An 18,103-nucleotide genomic window follows, 5' to 3' on the forward strand; every position below is an offset into this window, starting at 1 on the left:
CAGCCCTGAACTCCTGGGCTCAAGTGGAAGATGCAAGGTCTTTATAGACAATGTCACCCCTGCCAGCCTAGTGTCTGTCCAATACATTTTCCAGGGCCTAGCCTGGAATCGTTTGCATATTTGTCACTTCGATTTTGAGAGGATTATTTATATTTTTCTCTTCTGACAGTCATGTGGTAAATGGTAGCCTTGGTGATGAAGGGTGTTTAGCTTTTGTAAATACCAGTTGCAGGCCCCTGAAAAGGAGAAGTTGCTGAACACTGACCGAGGAGGTTTCGATGACCTCGCCAACCGCAGGCAGGCAGCATGCTTCACCTCCCCGCCCAAGGCAGAAGCATCAGGCAGGGGTTTCTCCACAGCTCTTCCACATAGCCCCTTCTATTAGCCCTCCCCCGGGATGCAAAAATGTGACAGGCCCCCAAAGCAGCTGTCAGAGGCATTCAGACCAGAGCAACTCCATCTTGAGTGAGGGCTAGGAAAATGAGGCTGGAACTTGCTGCACTGCATTCCCAGAAAGTTAGGTATTCCTAGCCTCTAGATGTTTATGGGTAAGGGAACAGATGGATAATGTTTACCAAACAGACCCAGACTTAGGAGTGTTCTAATATCCCAAATCCGGAGAACAAAGGCAATCCTAATTTTGCTTTAAAGATACTAATACTGATTTTTGAAAAATATAGTAATTAAGAAAATTAATCCTTTATCACAAACCCTTGTAGTAGGGCACATCTCTTGATGATCTTTTTATCCTGTAAATAAATAAGCATACTACCTAGAGTGGATGCGTTCTCCTCTTACTTTCGGGAACGTCCTACTCTGTCTATGGAGTAGCTGTACCTTCAATACTTTACTTTCTTAATAAGCTCGCTTTTACTTTGCACTGCAGACTTGCCCTGAATTCCTTCTCACAGGAGATCCAAACACCCTCTTTTGGGGTCTGGATCAGGACCCCTTTCCTGTAACACAGCCACTTGACAATTCCAAGGGCCAGCCTTGCCTTTCCAAAAGTATCAGTGAGGTTTTGTTTGCACTCCTAATGGTTTTTGAGCAAAGCTACAACCGATTCCAGAATCCTCCCTCGGGACCAATTATTACCTGATTCTCAGGTCCAATCCCTGGGTCCTAAAGTGGGATTTGCTTTGGAAACTTCCAACACCATTAGGAAGTGCAAATAAAAACGTCACCAACTGTTCTTGCTGCTTCATTTCACAAGCAAACCTAAAACCAAACATCAAGTAGCCAGGCATAGCCACTGGGCTATTGAAGGATATGAAACAGGCTGAATCACAGACCAGCAGGGAAACAGCCCAGGCAAAGGAGCAGAATTTACAAATGTGTGCTCAATGTATTAAAGCTGGAAAGGAAAACAAGAATTGTTTCTTTTTTTTTTTTCTGTTTTTTTTTTGAGAGACTGAGTCTCGCTCTGTCGCCCAGGCTGGAGTGCAGTGACATGATCTCAGCTCACTGCAACCTCCTCCTCCTCCTGGGTTCAAGTGATTCTCCTGCCTCAGCTTGCAGAGCAGCTGGGACTACAGGTGTGCACAACTATGCCCAACTAATTTTATGTTGGCCAGGTTGGTCTCAAACTCCTGACCTCAGGTGATCCACCTGCCTCAGCCTCCCAAAGTCTTGGGATTACAGGCATGAGCCACTGTGCCTGGCCAAGAATTCTTTCTTTCACTAGCAATATTATCCTCAAATTCAAAAACAGTTTAAGCAAGGGATGTTTGATACAAGCCTACTTTGATAAGATAGTGAAAGCCACAGTGCTTGAATATCTTGCCCTAAGAAATCCCAAACCAGAAGAACACATCTGTGGGTTTTTATATTTAAGATCAACTCAGTTTCTAAGTGTTACTGCCCATGCATTTTTCAGTTCACTTAATTCCTGCACCTCACAGAAGTCGTTCATAAATAATAAAGTCCCAGCTTAGCAACATAGCATGTGATGGCAGCATGGGTGTGTTCCTGTATTATCTTTCACGTAGGCCCTGAAAGCTTGAATTATCTCAGAAATCAGGGTTGGTCCATTTCCCTAGTCCAAAGGGCAGAAAAAGACAGCCATAATCCCAATGTAGCAAGTTTATTTTTAAGCCTATATTCTGAAAAAATCTTGCCATCTATCGAAAGTAAAAATCAAATATTCCTTCAATAAGCAAATCATTATGGCTTATCATTAAACTCAGTTCTGCAAGAATTAAAAGGATATCTGGATATGTAGAAAGTGACTTTTTTTTTTTTTTTTTTGAGACAGTCTCACTCTATTGCTCAGGCTGGAGTACAGTGGCACAATATCAGGTCACTGCAACCTCTAGCGCCCAAGTTCAAGTGATTCTCTTGCCTCGGCCTCCCAAGTAGCTGGGAGTACAGGCGCACGCCACTGCACCCGGCTAATTTTTGTATTTTTAGTAGAGACAAGGTTTCACCATCTTGGCCAGGCTGATCTCAAACTCCTGACCTCATGATCCACCCACCTTGGCCTCCCAAAGGGCTGGGAATACAGGCGTGAGCCACCACACCCGGCCAACATAAAATTTCTATAAACTATATACACACACATATATATATTTTGAGACGGGGTCTTGCTCTGTTTTCCAGGCTGGAGTACAGCGCACGTTCACAGCTCACAGCAGCTTTGAAGTCCTAGGCTCAAGTCATCCTCCCACCTCAGCCACTTGAGGAGCTGGGACTAAAAGCATGTGCCACCACACCCAACCAGTTGTTGTTGTTGTTGTTGAGACAGAGTCTTGCTCTGTTGCCCAGGCTGGAGTCCAGTAGCATGATCTCGGCTCACTGCAACCTCCACCTCCCGAGTTCAAGCAGTTTTCATGCCTCAGCCTCCAGAGTAGTTGATATGACAGGCATGTACCATCATGCCCAGCTAATTTTTGTATTTTTAGTAGAGACAGGGTTTCACCATGTTGGCCAGGCTGGTCTCCAACTCCTGACCTCAAATGATCTACCTGCCTCAGCCTCCCAAAGTGCCAGGATTACAAGTGTGAACCACTATGCCAGCTAGTCTTTTGTTTTGTTTTAGAGATAGGGTCTTGCTATGCTGCCCAGGCTGGTCTTGAACTCCTGGCCACACAGAATCCTCTCACCTCAGTCTCTCATAGTGCTGGGATTATAGGTATGAGCCACTGCACTTGGCTTATATTCTTTAATTTTTTTTTTTTTTTTTTTTTTTTTGAGATGGAGTCTCACTCTGTTGCACAGGCTGGAGTGCAGTGGCACGATCTCAGCTCACTGCAACCTCCACCTCCCGGATTCAAGCAATTCTCCTGCCTCAGCCTCCTGAGTAGCCGGGATTACAGCTGTGTGCCACCACACCAGGCTAAGTTTTGTATTTTTAGTACAGACAGGGTTTCATCATGTTGGCCAGGCTGGTCTCGAACTCCTGACTTCAGATGATCCATCCACCTTGGCCTCCCAAAGTGCTGGGATTACAGGCATGACCCACCACGCCCAGCCCCCAGCCTATATTTTTAAGTAATAACAGGCATTGGGTAAAAATTCAAATCACACAAAATGGTATAGGATGAAAAATTCCATCTTCCCACCCCTCCTGATCCCATGCCCCTCAGTCTCCGTATCAGAGACAACCACTATTATCAGTTGTATACGCCCAAATGGTGGTCTCACCACAGACAAGCAAAACTGTGTATTATCCAAATAGGCTACCCTGCGGTTTTTGTTTTTGGGGATTTTATTTTTTTGGTCAAACACAAGACAAGGCACAGATAAAAGTATCCAAAAAGTCATTTAAGTTTTCTATACTTTCAAAAAGATGTTTATGAAGAGAAATAAGGGAACACAGAAAAAGAATGAACTAAGTACAGTGCAGAAAAAAACACGAGCCTGTGCCCACACACAAGAGTGGGGTGCACGGCACCAGCCCACCTCCAGAGTAGCCCACTGGGGAGCCCGTGCCTGCATCCATACTGTGAAATCTCTTGGGCTTTTCAGTCCTTCTGGAGCAGCTAAGACCATTCAACCTGCCTATTCTCAGGGCCGGTGTGCCTCACAACATGGAGTTGGCTTCCCCAACACACCCCGAGCTGACCCCAGGGGGCCTTCTGTTGGAATGGGGCGGGGTCAGGGCAGCATGGCTCTTGCTATTGGGAAATGAAAAGCCTTCCCTTGCAGCCCTGCAGATATTCACAATTACTCTGGTAAAGGACTGACTGGTATGTCTCAAAAATAATCTTTCTGCAGCCGAAACAAACATGTTTGTTCCCTCTAAAACATTCTGGAGAGCAGACATGTCCAGAGAAATGATGCCTTCGGAGATTCAGTTCCAACGTTTTCACATGCCAGATGCTGGAAATACAGAGAATGAAGAGGACTAAAAAGCTTACCCTGCAATGGGATGGGGAACAGGCTCGCCCAAGATCACAAAGCATTTGTCACACTGGGGCAACTGTTTCCAACTTTCTAACTTTCAGGCATGAGAGAAATTAATTACAGGTAAAACTCCTGCTAAAATACACAATTTCATCACAAATAATGACTCACGTACAAATAAGGTTTCAGGTCGTTTAAGCCCCAACGGGCTATCAGAACCACCTATCTAGGGCCTGTTCAGCAAGTGAATAAATACTGCATCCCCATATTAAACACAGGAGTCTCCAGGAAAGGCCAGCCAAGGAGGATCACCAGCTCTCTGGGTTACCTCCACACTTTACATGTGTCAGTGTTAATTTCAAGGGATCATTGTTTCTGTATCCAGTTTGGACTCCTGGTTCGGTGAGTACTGCCTACTTCCTTGGTTGTACAAAATCCCAATCCTGATTTACAGCATGAGTCACCTCCACGTTAACCAGGCATCATGACACAGGGGATGATGGCCTCAAGTGAGGAAAGAAGCAGGAAGAACAGAACCACCTCGACCTAGTGTGGGACAGAGGACACACTTAACCTTTCTTAGATGAAGAAATTTCAAAAGCAGTTCATGAACTATCTTCCCCAGGAAATAAAAATCAGGCTGCAAATCATGTGGTTAGCAGTTGAGAACATCTTTTTAAAAGGGTCTGAAAAGGAGTGATTCCACATGGGTAAAATGTCCAGTTTCTTCTTCTGGTCACCTAGAAGCAATGCACAGCAAACAGACAGAAATGTTTATGACCTATAAAATGTTTGTGCTGTGTACCTTCCAGAAGCTATGCAGTTTAACGAGTGCTGGTATTGAACAAGGTAGCTAGTCATCATAACCTAACTCTGAACACAGAATTACCCATCAGCCAAGCTTGCCTCCCTAGACTTTCCCCTCTGCCCACTGTCAGCTACTTGGAAAAACTGGTAAATCATGAGGGTAGCAAAAAGGTCATGGCTCGTTTTTTTGGCCTTAATTCCTAAAACAGTCACTCCAGCAGCATGGAAAGGCCGTTTGTAGCCACCAAACTGAATTCTAAGAACTGGTAAATGGCAGTCAGGCACGGAGGCTCACGTCTGTAATCCCAGCACTTTGGGAGGCCGAGGCGAGCAGATCACTTGAGGTCAGGAGTTCGAGACCAGTCTGGCCAACGTGGTGAAACCCCGCCTCTACTAAAAATACAAAAATTAGCTGGGTGTGGTGGTGCGCACCTGTAATCCCAGCTACTCGGGAGACTGAGGCACGAGAACTGCTTGAACCTGGGAAGCAGAGGTTGCAGTGAGCCGAGATCGCGCCACTGCACTCCAGCCTGAACGACAGAGTGAGAACGCCATCTCAAAAAAGAAAAGCAAAAATTCACTCAGTCCCATGCTAATCTGAACACTGCCTTTTTATAAATCTTCCTGAAGTCTTTTTCCTATACATTTTAACAACTAGCAGCTGAGACACCTTAGGCAAGATATTTAACCTCTTTGTGGGACAGGCTCCTCTTCTGAAACAGGGTTAGGAACACCCACCTCATAAGAATGTTAGGAAGATTAAACGGCTTAATGTATGCAAAGTGCTTAGAACAGTAAGTCTTAAGTCTTACTGGCCATAAATCTTAGCTATAATTACTACTTAGCTGTACATATGCAATTTTCTTTGTAGTGCATTATACATTACTGCCTTATAATTCCAAACTTTTAATTTTGAATGGCTAAATGATATTCTGTGAAATGGGTATACACCATAGTTTATCTACCCGTTCAGATGATTCTCAAAAGGGAACTTAGGATTTTAATAGTTTCAACACACTGTATTACTAACTACCCTAACTTATCGACCAAATATAAATAACAATGATTTGCATTTGAAGGGAATAGAAATGACTCACTTCCAAAATTGGTTTGTATTACATAATTTCCAAAATGATGCATCTGTTTATCTATTTTTTTGGGACGGAGTCTCACTCTGTCGCCCAGGCTGGAGTGCAGTGACGCAATCTCAGCTCACTGCAGCCTCTGCCTCCTGGGTTCAAGTGATTCTCCTGCCTCAGCCTCCTGAGTAGCTGGGATTACAGGCACCCACCACTACACCTGGGTAATTTTTATATCTTTAGTAGAGACGGAGTTTCACCATGTTGGCCAGGCTGGTCTCAAACTCCTGACCTCAGGTAATCCGCCCCACTTGGCCTCCCAAAGTGCTGGGATTGCAGGCATGAGCTACCGCACCTAGCTAAATTTCCAAACTTAAAAAATATATAAAATTTTTAACAAACCATGATCAGTGTGTACTTTCTTTAAAAAAAAAAAAAAGTGTTTGTTTTTATTTTTTTTCAGATGGGCTCTGTCGCCCAAGCTGGATTGCAGTGATGCCATCACGGCTCACTGCAGCCTCAACCTCCCAGGCTCAAGCAATCCTCCCACCTCAGCCTACCAAGTAGCTAGGATTACAGGCGTGCGCCACCATACCCTGCTAATGTTTTATTTTTTGCAGAGACAGGGTGTCATCATGTTGCTTAAGCTGGTTTTAAACTCTTGGATTCAAGTGATCCTCCCACCTCAGCCTCCCAAAGTACTGGGATTACAGGAATGAGCCACCACTGCACCCAGCCCCTCAATGTATACTTTCTGTAACTTACTGAGAGATGTCATGATCCTCATGGACCCCTTCAGGGTTTCTACACAGAAAAGAAAGACACAAGAAACAGAGGGCTCTCGAACTCTCAGAAATAGGCCAAGATGGCATAATTAAGTCTATGAATCAAGATAGGTTTTCTAAGTGGAAAGCAATACTAAATTTCCTGTAGGAGAAAACTAAAGGAAATACCAAGCATCTTTATTTTAGCAATTCTCTAAGAATTAGAAAAATTAACTCATTTTTAAACATTTAGGTCTACCACACTCAGCATCATGACTTACCAATTCTTTTTCAAAGCTCGATCCTATCTCAAAAAGCCACACATGTTCATATTCTACCATCAAATCCAGTATCTCACCTCTTGGTCAAATGTAACTGCCACTGATGCATTTATTTGTTCTGTCAAAGAATACTGTCTTGTGGCAACCATGGGGTCCTCACACACAGAGACTTTAAGAATGGAAAAACAAAATGCAATAGTTTGGTTCACCACCTCTTAACCAGGATAAAAGAAAACAAACTTCAGCATGACCGACATCAGGGAACACTCAGTCCTTCCTCACCACATAAACTCCCACACTTCTATGAGAGTTCCTGGCAAGGAACAGAGTATCTGTGATTTATTACATAAGCAAGGTAAGTCCAAATGAAGGGAAAATAATTATACCAAAAGCATCTTTTTTTTTTTTCTTTCTTTGAGACAGAGTCTCACTCTGTCACCCAGGCTGGAGTGCAGTGGCGCGATCTCAGCTCACTGCAAGCTCCGCCTCCTGGGTTCAAGTGATTCTCCTGCCTCAGCCTCCTGAGTAGCTGGGATAACAGGTGCCTGCCACTATACCTGGCTAATTTTTGTATTTTCAGTAGAAACAAGGTTTCACCATATTGGCCAGGCTGGTCTCGAACTCCTGACCTCAAGTGATCCACCCACCTCGGCCTCCCAAAGTGCTGGGATTACAGGTGTGAGCCACCGCACCCGGCCTCACCAAAAGCATTTCTAAATCCTGTTTTAATAACAAATGATTAGTAAAAATGAAAAGTTCTATTTTGGTGAACCACGTCACAGTTCTCTGCATGGGAAAGGGGCAGATTGAAGAAACATCTGGGGCCCCAGCCGGCTGCTACTGTATTTCACACAGGATACCCATTCTTTTATAATAACCAGAGGCCTCTTTAGACCAGGCTTTCTAGAGGCTTAGTTTTTTTACCTAGAGTCTAGCCATGTCCTTTTTAAAAAGTGAAGGGTGTGTGGCAGTCACACCTCTAGAAATATTTTTTAGGGATTTCTTATAAATACCTTCCCTCTACTTCATTCAAAGGCCAGTATTCAGGAAAAGATACTTAATTACCATTGCCTTTTTTCTCTCTACAGGCACATTCCTAAATGTGTCCCCCAGGAACACCCTGGAGACTAAAGCCCTTGATTTTCCTCTAACAGATTATCAACAGGCGTCTCCCTGCAGGAGAGGAATTTCTGTCTCATTAGTGGTGAAAACCGCCTCCTTTGCCACAGGCATCATTAGCCAGCAAGCCGCAGAAGGTAACCTGCTTCTTCAAGAGGAAAAGGGTACTCAGGAGGTTGAGGGAGGAGAATCATTGCTTGAACCTGGCAGGCGGAGATTGCAGTGAGCCCACTGCTGCATTGCCCTCCAGCCTGGACAACAAGAGCAAAACTCCGCCTTAAAAAAAAAAAAAGAAAGAAAGAAAGAAAAGGGGACTGACCACAAAGCCATACCCCAAACTGGGAAACCGAAAGAAGCAGAGCTTTGATTTCATACTTCGGACATCCCCGGTCTGTAATCTACCGAGCTACACATAAGATTAAATGTGTCGGCCGGGCGCGGTGGCTCAAGCCTGTAATCCCAGCACTTTGGGAGGCCGAGACGGGCGGATCACGAGGTCAGGAGATGGAGACCATCCTGGCTAATACGGTGAAACCCCGTCTCTACTAAAAAATACAAAAAACTAGCCGGGCGAGGTGGCGGGCCCCTGTAGTCCCAGCTACTCGGGAGGCTGAGGCAGGAGAATGGCGTAAACCCGGGAGTCAGAGCTTGCAGTGAGCTGAGATCCGGCCACTGCACTCCAGCCTGGGCGACAGAGCGAGACTCCGTCTCAAAAAAAAAAAAAAAATATTAAATGTGTTTCCACGTTCACCCAGGCAATCTACTGCCTGCCCCGTGCCTACAGGAACCACAACCACTGCCTCCCTCCCAGATGCATTTATTGAGCCCCTGCGCTGGGTCACACAGCAAAGGACACGACAGAAGTGGTCCCTGTCCCAGAGGAAAATAGGGCAAAGTCAGGCTTGGTCTCTTCCTGAGCCAGCTGGGGCACGAGATCTGAACCAGGACACCTTATGGAGAGCAGAACCCCTCTCTTTGCCAATACAAGGGTCTGGGTGTTAATTTTGTTGGAATTCAGAGACACTTAGGTCTGGAGATCTGTGCCAGACCCAGAACCAAAGTCCACCTAGGGAAGTGCTCTGAGATGAAGGCCTAAAATGACCTCCCATCACTCTCTCTATTCAGGGCTAGAGTTTCTTAATCCTTCTGGAGCTAAGCCAAAGCTAGCTGTCCCTCCTTCAAAAGTATAGGGTAAGAAGCACAATTTTCCAGGGCGTATAGCTATGAAAACCATAGTATCTTAATGGATATCTAAGATTATTGTTAAGGGAGAGGAAGAGTAATGTCAGCAAATACATGTTGGAGTTGATGGCATTTTAATAAGCATGTGGATTGTTTGTAATGTAATTATAACTTTTTTAGTTAATAACTACAATTAAAATGACATATCAGATACTCTTTATAAAAATCTTCCTCTGATGGGAGTTACAGAAATACAATAGAAGTCTTTGTAACCAAAGGCAGTTTAAGTAAAATGAAAAAGGCACAAGACTCTTTTCTATGCTTACAGTTTGTAATGCAAAAAACATTTAACTGGTTCACTTACTTGAGAATTTATGGGTCTAACTTTACTAATGTTATATATTATGTTCTCCTTTTCTTAGTCCTATATCCCTTAAAGCAGTGACTTCATCTGCTGTGTGAGAGCACATCAGTGAGATCATAGCAGCTCTGCTGTTACAAGACAAAGACTTGGCGGTACTGAGTGGGTAAACACTTGCAGACACATACATACACGCCCTGGTTTCAATGGCATTTCCTAGTAATTCACTCCAACAGAAATCTCCACTCACAGCCAGGTGTCACAGCCCAAAGCTGTCTTTGTAATGGTGACCTCACCCTGGTATCACAGTGACTGTGAGGGAAAGAAAGCAGCTGCCACTTCCTGGTTCACTTTCAACACCAAGCTCTCCTGATTTTATGTGTTCATTCTTATTACTTCCTTTCCCTCCCGCCCTACCATATCCAATCCATCACATGTCAGGTCAGTTGAACCTCTAAGATATTTCTGAAATCCACCCACCTCTGTCCACCTCCACAGGTGGCTTAGACATCATTCTAGTCCAAGCCACCACCGTCCACCATCTAGATTACTGCAACAGCTTCCCGTTTTGTCTGTTCAATCTCGGTTAGGTCAGCTTCAAATTCATTCTCTACCCAAGAGCCATGGTGATCTCTGACAAATAAATTGGATCATATCAACCCACTACATTTATTTATTTATTTATTTATCGTTATTTATTTTGAGACGGAGTTTTGCTCTTGTTGCCCAGGCTGGAGTGCAATGGCACAGTCTCAGCTCACTGCAACTTCTGCCTCCCAGGTTCAAGCGATTCTCCTGCCTCAGCCTCCTGAGTAGCTGGGATTATAGGTGCCCGCCACCACAGCCGGCTAATTTTTGTATCTTTAGTAGAGCCCATGTTGGGCCAGGCTGGTCTCAAACTCCTGACCTCAAGTGATCCACCCACCTTGGCCTCCCAAAGGGCTGGGATTACAGGTGTGAGCCACCGTGCCCAGCCCCCACTGCTTTTCATTTTAGCAGTCAGTGGCTTCCCATTCCTCCTAAGTAAAGCCCCGCCTTCCTCTTCAGCCTCATCTTACACAAGTACTCCCCCACTTCCCAGGTATTCCTGCCTCAGGGCCTTTGCCCGGGCTGCTACTCCTCCACCAGGCCCCCTTCTGCCGCTCCTCACTAGAAAAATTCCTCTTCATTCTTCAGCTCTCTGCCTCAGAGAGGCTACCTGCAATCTCCTTCTTTAAATCATGTCCTTCCTGCCCTTTTCTTCTATAATACCCTGTCCTCTTTCTCCACAGTACTTACCACAATATATGATCATTTATTTGTGAGTTCATTTGTTTTTTTGTTTTTGTTTTTTGAGACAGAGTCTCACTCTATCACCCAGGCTGGAGCACAGTGGAGCAATCTCGACTCACTGCAACCTCTGCCTCCCAGGTTCAAGTGATTATCCTGCTTCAGCTTCCCAAGTAGCCAAGGTTACAGGCGCATACCACCACACCTGGCTAATTTTTGTATTTTTAGGAGAGACAAGATTTCACCACGTTGGCCAGGCTGGTCTCGAACTCCTGACCTTAGGTGATCCACGTGCCTCAGCCTCCCAAAGTGCTGGGATTACATGTCCATTTGTTTAATGCTTACTCCCCCAGAAGGCTCTGGGCTTCCTGAAAGCAGGGATCATCCCTGTTTTCTTCACCATTGTTTACACTGTATATCCAGCACCTGGCACTTAGTAGGCAATAAAAAATACTGACTACAAGAATGGATGAGGTTGTCCACGGTGGCGCACACCTGTAATCCCAGCACTTCAAGAGGCTATACAGCAGGAGATTGCTTGAGCCCAGGAGTTCAAGCACAGCCTGTAACATAGTGAGATTCCATCTCTGCAAAAACAAAAACAAAAAATAAAGTAGCTCGGTGTGGTGGCACACCCCTGTAGTCCCAGTTACTCGGAAGCTGAGGGGGAGGATTGCTTGAACTCAGGAGGTCGAGGCTGCAGTGAGCTGTGATTATGTCACTGCACTCCAGCCTGGGAAAGAGTGAGACCCTGTCTCCAAAAAAAAAAAAAAAAAAAGATGACCTTTAGAAACAAGAAGATGGAAAAAAAGCAGGGAGAACTTTGTCCATACTAACTGAATGTCTTACAAATGAAATCATAAACAATACCATCAAAAAAAAACCATGAGGGAATATCTTCCACGTCACCAAAACAACTCTGAAGGACTCTCATCCTTTTTAGTCATTTGATTCCTTTGTTATAAGCAGTTTAGGGTTATTTATTCTCGAACCTACAGAGAATTCAGGCTTGAGCACCGAGTTGTCTCAGTTTCCTACACTAGAGTGGGAGGGGACTGTGGCTTCGTAAGACCTGCGGAGGTTTCCAGTAAGGCTCAATATTATCTTTAAGGGAAATTCCAAGAAAAGAAAAATTTAATCAGTAATAACATTACTCGAATTTTCCAACCTATTAAGCAAAATCTAAATGTTCTTAGGAAACCTAAAGGTATAAAAACAAACACCTATTGCTTATAATTTGTGAATTATGAACCTCTATGGTCATCTATGTCATTTTTCTGCGTCCAACTCTCCCAGAAAAACAACTATCTAGCCCTTGCTTTTTTTTTTAATAACCCACATTTCTGTTGGCAACTTATTTCATCATCTTATTAAACTTGCAGTTCTTCCAAGTATCTAACCCTTTATAATACCTACGTCCTTTCATATGCAACCAAATTCTCTCTTGAGTTTTAATAGGTATAAGAACATGGCCCTTCATCACTCACGCTCTCTCTTCATGTGGGGAGGACTATCGCAATATTAAGTTTCATGGTGCTTAGTTACACAACGGCCTTCTAGTCACCAGGCTGCATAAATATTTGTTCTAATCTATACTTAAGAAATTATTTCCCTAAATTTTCTTGCTCTTAGTATCCTAAAAAGGTTTTTCATTTTGATTTATATATACATAAATACATACACACACACACACACACACACACATATATATATATATACTTTTTTTTTTTTGAGAGGGAGTTTTGTTCTTGTTGCCCAGGCTGGAGTGCAGAGTGGTGCAATCTCAGCTCACTGCAACCTCCACCTCCTGGGTTCAAGCATTTCTCCTGCCTCAGCCTCCCGAGTAGCTGGGATTACAGGCACCCAGGCACCCGCCACCAAGTCCAGCTAATTTTTTGTGTTTTTAATAGAGACAGGGTTTCACCATGTTGGCCAGACTGGTCTCAAACTCCTAACCTCAGGTGATCCACCCGCCTTGGCCTCCTAAAGTGCTGAGATTACAGGCGTGAGCCACCATGCCCAGCATATTTTTTTTTTCTTTGAGACAGGCTCTCACTCTGTTGCCCAGGCTGGAGTGCAGTAGCCTGATCACAGTTCACCCTAACCTTTAACTCTTGAGCTCAAATGATCTTCTCACCTCAGCCTCCGGAATAGCTGGGACTAAAGATGCCTGCCAACATGCCCGGCTATTTTTTTTTTGGTAGAGTTTGGGTCTCAAGTTACCCAGGCTGGTCTTGAACTCCTGAGCTCAAGTGATCCTCCTGCCTCGGCCTCCCAAATTGCTAGGACTACAGGTAGGAACCACCACGTCTAGCCTCCTAAAAAGGTTTCTATCAGTCTAGGATCCCAAACTACATGAGACTAGAGAGTTGAGCAGAGAATCCCTCAAATTGGTCACCCGATTCTACCTCTTCGATTCATGTCTGTTTTGCAGTCACAGTACTTGACCGATTCCCAGTTTCTGAGACCCACTGAGACCCCAGATCCTTAGCAGATATGTAAGTGCAAAGTCAATTCATTTCCATTTTTCCTAATGGGCCACACATTCTTCCCTATTAGATGTATCCTATTTATTTGTTAGCCTCTGGTATTTTAAAAGTGTACATCATCACATCTTGACTCTAAATAAATGACACTGGGGTCTTATCAATAAAACAAATGGAAATATTTGCATAGTTAGCTTTTAACTCCTTGAGTTTCAGCTTCTGGACCCAAGATAAAAGTCATATTCTGTTGCAGCAACTCTTCTTTGCTAGAGATTAAGACAAAGACAGACAGACAGACAGACACACAGACACACACACAGACCAAGATTTAGCTTTTGTTTCTTGTTTTTAATGTCTGAAATGGAGTCGAACCATTAATAACCAGTTCAAATGACTTTTGTAGCACAACTCATTTCCTCATTTCCTTCTGTTAAAATTCCACCTTTCACCGGGCACGGTGGCTCACACCTGTAATCCCAGCACTTTGGGAGGCCAAAGTAGGTGGATCACCTGAGGTCAGGAGTTCGAGACCAGCCTGACCAACATGGTGAAACCCCATCTCTACTAAAAATACAAAAATTAGCCAGTCGTGGTGGCAGGAGCCTGAAATTCCAGCTACTCGGGAGGCTGAGGCAGGAGAATTGCAGAACCCGGAAGGCAGAGGTTGCAGTGAGCCAAGATCGCGCCACTGCACTCCAGCCTGGGGGACAGAGTGAGACTCTGTCTCAAAAAAAAAAAAAAAAAAATTCCACCTTTCAATGCATATCTTATTCTTTAAATCTCAACTATCTTGGGCACTGGGGCATCAGACAGCACCCTTGGCACCTTGGAAAGTCCCAGAAAGTTGTAGATGGAAAGTGGAAAGCTTGCAATTTCATCTACCCATAGAGATGCAAAGAAGCCTTCCTTTGAAGTTATTTTAAGAAAAAAAAAATCAATTAAGCACCATTTTCCTGGAAGTCAATGCTGTGACTAGGTGGTAACTGGTTCATATAATAAATGGGAGTTATCGTGTAGGTTTAGGGTTACATTGGATAAAATGAGAAAAATGAAGATGCAGAGACTGAACTCTTCCTGAAAAAAAGAGCTCAAGGAGGTTTCAATCTTTCACAAAGCAGTTACAGAACCTTTTCAATCACTTCTTGAATACATTGGCCCCATTAATCCAGGAACCCAGAAATATCTTACAAACATCAATTAAGTCTGGCAACATGCTTTATTTACAAATAGGGAAACTTGGCTGTTTAGGGACAGAGAAGCCCAACAATGAGTCAGGGCTGCTGTGGGCACTGGACCCGGGCCTCTGGAATCTCCATCTCTGGCAGGGAGATGTGATCTACCTCTCAAGGGGATAAAATGTCCACATAAGAAACAGGTGGCAGAGAAGGAAGTGAATACACACTTGTTGGGATGGCGCAAGACAATGGATGGCCAACAGCACCCGTCTGAAGCTGGAAGGGAAGCTGACCCACCACCCCCAGTGTCATTTAATCAGAGGGAATATCAGCATTGCTGCAGCCCCTCCTTAGCAAAAACACTGCTCACCTTATGGCTTGTAAATTGATGCTGTGAGATACCCCACATCCATCCTCACATCAAGGCTAGTTTTATCTGATTTGAGTTCAGAAATGCCTGTTCATCTTTGGCCAGGTAAGTGCATCATCAGATATTCCATTTGCAAGCCTACATGCTGAAATGGAACCTACCCCACAGTAAAGGGAGCCTCCGAGGACAAACCCTCTGGCTTTTCCTGTCTCCCTCACAAGGGAAAGTTAAAAGGCTATGTATATCTAAAACACACAAAGCGAATCAGTGTGCTTCCTAAACTGCAGGCTTTTGGTGCTGACTGGCCTGCATATTTAAGATCTAACAAAGTAACCAGCTAAGCTAATCGAGGCTAGCTTTGGTATACTGGATGAATATAATCAAACGTTCCTTTGGGTGAAGTACTGCCCTTTCCGAACACCTGTGAAAGGGAACAAGTAATTTGGTAATATCATGGAGTGAATGGTTTTTGCCCCGTTTTTACTGCGGAAGTGAAATACCGTGACACAATCTTTGGGAGCTACATCCACCAGGATTAGGACCAGAGAGAATAACTCTACCAACTCCAAAAAGAAACAATGCCCAGTTTTGCTCGGCCAAGGGCCCATCCGGGCTCCCTCCAACCCAGGGAAATATTTATTAACGTGGGGCCCAGGGCACACAACACTGTTGTAACATTCTTTCTGGAGGGGCAAATTCTCTTCACCAACCCCCCAGGCAAGTACAACGTAGAAGGGGTTAGCAGTCAGGTGACAGCCCGCATACGCCATTCCCCTCCCCCAACCTCCACCCGCCCTGCATTGTAAAGGCGTTGCCCCCGGGGTTAGCCTTTAGGGCGGGGGTGTCAGCTGGTTTCATGCCTCCGGTTCATCTGCCCTGAGCCGTGGCCCAGTCATTCTGGGCTCGAAGTGTTCTTCCATTCAGTGAAATACCCAGGAGGCCTTCCACCCAAGCGAAGACGAGTATCAGACACGGACTACCACCCTAGTAAGAAGGCACCTGCCCATGTTTAGTTGGAATTCATCTCAAATTTACTTAGTGCTTACTGTGTGCCAGACGCTGAGGGGCGTCCTGCAGATTCAAAAGCGCCCCAGGCCGGGCGTGATGGCTCACGTCTGTAATCCCAACACTTTGGGAGGTCGAGGTGGGCGGATCACCTGAAGTCAGAAGTTCGAGACCAGCCTGGCCAACACGGTGAAATCCCGTCTCTACTAAAAATACAAAAATTAGCCGGGCGGGCCAGGCGCGGTGGCTCACGCCTGTAATCCCAAAACTTTGGGAGGCCGAGGCGGGTGGATCACGAGGTCAGGAGTTCAAGACCATCCTGGCCAATCTAATGAAACCCCGTCTCTACTAAAAATGCAAAAAGTAGCCGGGTATGGTGGCGCACGCCTCTAGTCCCAGCTACTCGGGAGGCTGAGGCAGGAGAGTCGCTTGAACCCGCGAGGCGGAGGTTGCAGTGAGCCGAGATCGTGCTACTACACTCCAGCCTGGCGACAGAGTAAGACTCCGCCTCAAAAAAAAAAAAAAAAAAAAAAAAAAAAATTAGCCGGGCGTGGTGGTGTGCGCCTGTAATCCCAGCTACTCGGGAGGCTGAGGCAGGAGAATCACGTGAACCTGCGAGGCGAAGGTTGCAGTGAGCCGAGATCGTGCCGTTGCCATTTGCACTCCAGCCCGGGCGACAGAGACTCTTTAAAAAAAAAAAGAAAAGAAAAGCGCCCCAGACACGGCCCCTTCTTCCAAAAAACCCCAAAGCTGGGAGAGCTGGGCGGGACAGAAGGGGAAGCCAGGTGACCAGCACTGGCCGAGGGCTCAGTCCCGAAAGGCCTTCCTTGACGCTGCCCGGCTTACTCTCGACGGGTCCAGCGCCCAGACCTCCCTGCCAGAGGGGTCCGCGCCCCCAGGAAGGGCCCTCCCCTCCCCGCCCGTACTCACTGCGTCTTCCTGCGGCCCTGGTCGCGGTGCAGATCCCGCAGGTCCACCTCGGCGCGGCCCAGGAACTTGTCGAGGCCAAGCAGCGCGCGGTGCAGCACGGTGAGCTGCAGGGTGGCGGCGGCCGCGGGCCCGGAGGACAGCAGCGGCGGCAGCTCGAAGGTGGCCTCCTCGCGCCACACAGGCGCGCCCAGGCTGCGCTCCGACACCGAGGTGGCGTACTTCTCCTTGCCCACCTGGATCACCGCGTACGCGTCGCTCGTGCCCCCGGGGCCCTTGGCCCGCAGGCCCCGCGCCTGCAGCACCGTCACCTGCACGTGGGTTGGGGACCACACGGCCCCCAGGCCCCGGCCCGCCGAGGCCATTAGGGACATGGTGACGATAACGCCCCAGACGCGAGGAGAAGATCGCGGCGACTGGCGGCCTCTACGGCCCGCCCCGGCAACCAGGCCGCTTTAAGGCTTCCGGCCACACCCCCGCCAGGCCACGCCCCTCACGGCTAAGGCCACGCCCCTACCCGAGCTGCCTGCTCCACCTGCTGCGCCGCGCCGCGACCCGCCCCGCCCCACCGGCCTCCGCAGAGCGGGCAGCTCGGGGCAGCCGGGCGCCTCAGGCGGGGCTGGCGCGGCCAGGTAGGCGGGGGAATCACGTGGGCAGGGGCGGGTGCATCGAGAATCCGATCTGAGATGTGGTAGGTGACGGATGGTCCCCAGCTGCCAAAGGTCGCACGGCGGGAAGGAGCTGGCCGAAGCACTGGCTTGGAAGTCAGACCTCATTTCCTGGGTCACATCGCCAGTCGTGGCCTTGCGCGGGTTACCTGACGTCAAGTCTCAATTTCTTCACCTGACAGGCACCTCCTAGGATTGCTGTAAAAAATAGTAATAATAATGCATTACAGTTCTTGGCCCAGTGCCTGGCTCATGGTGAGTTGTCA

General features: G+C 46.5%; 1 protein-coding gene across 2 annotated transcripts in view; it reads right to left on the reverse strand.

The window, feature by feature from the left end:
- RAB11FIP1 (RAB11 family interacting protein 1) overlaps positions 1-17,604 on the reverse strand; it is a 42,518-nt gene extending 24,914 nt beyond the window's left edge. For both annotated transcript variants that reach the window (XM_037983604.2, XM_037983603.2), the window contains exon 1: positions 17,173-17,604. In XM_037983604.2, coding sequence (XP_037839532.2) covers positions 17,173-17,543 — 371 coding nt within the window. In that variant the 5' untranslated portion in view covers positions 17,544-17,604. The remainder of the gene's footprint in view (positions 1-17,172) is intronic.
- Positions 17,605-18,103: the final 499 nt, after the last annotated feature.

Source organism: Chlorocebus sabaeus, chromosome 8 (genome assembly GCF_047675955.1).
Source record: "Chlorocebus sabaeus isolate Y175 chromosome 8, mChlSab1.0.hap1, whole genome shotgun sequence".
NCBI classification, from domain to species: Eukaryota; Metazoa; Chordata; class Mammalia; order Primates; family Cercopithecidae; genus Chlorocebus; species Chlorocebus sabaeus.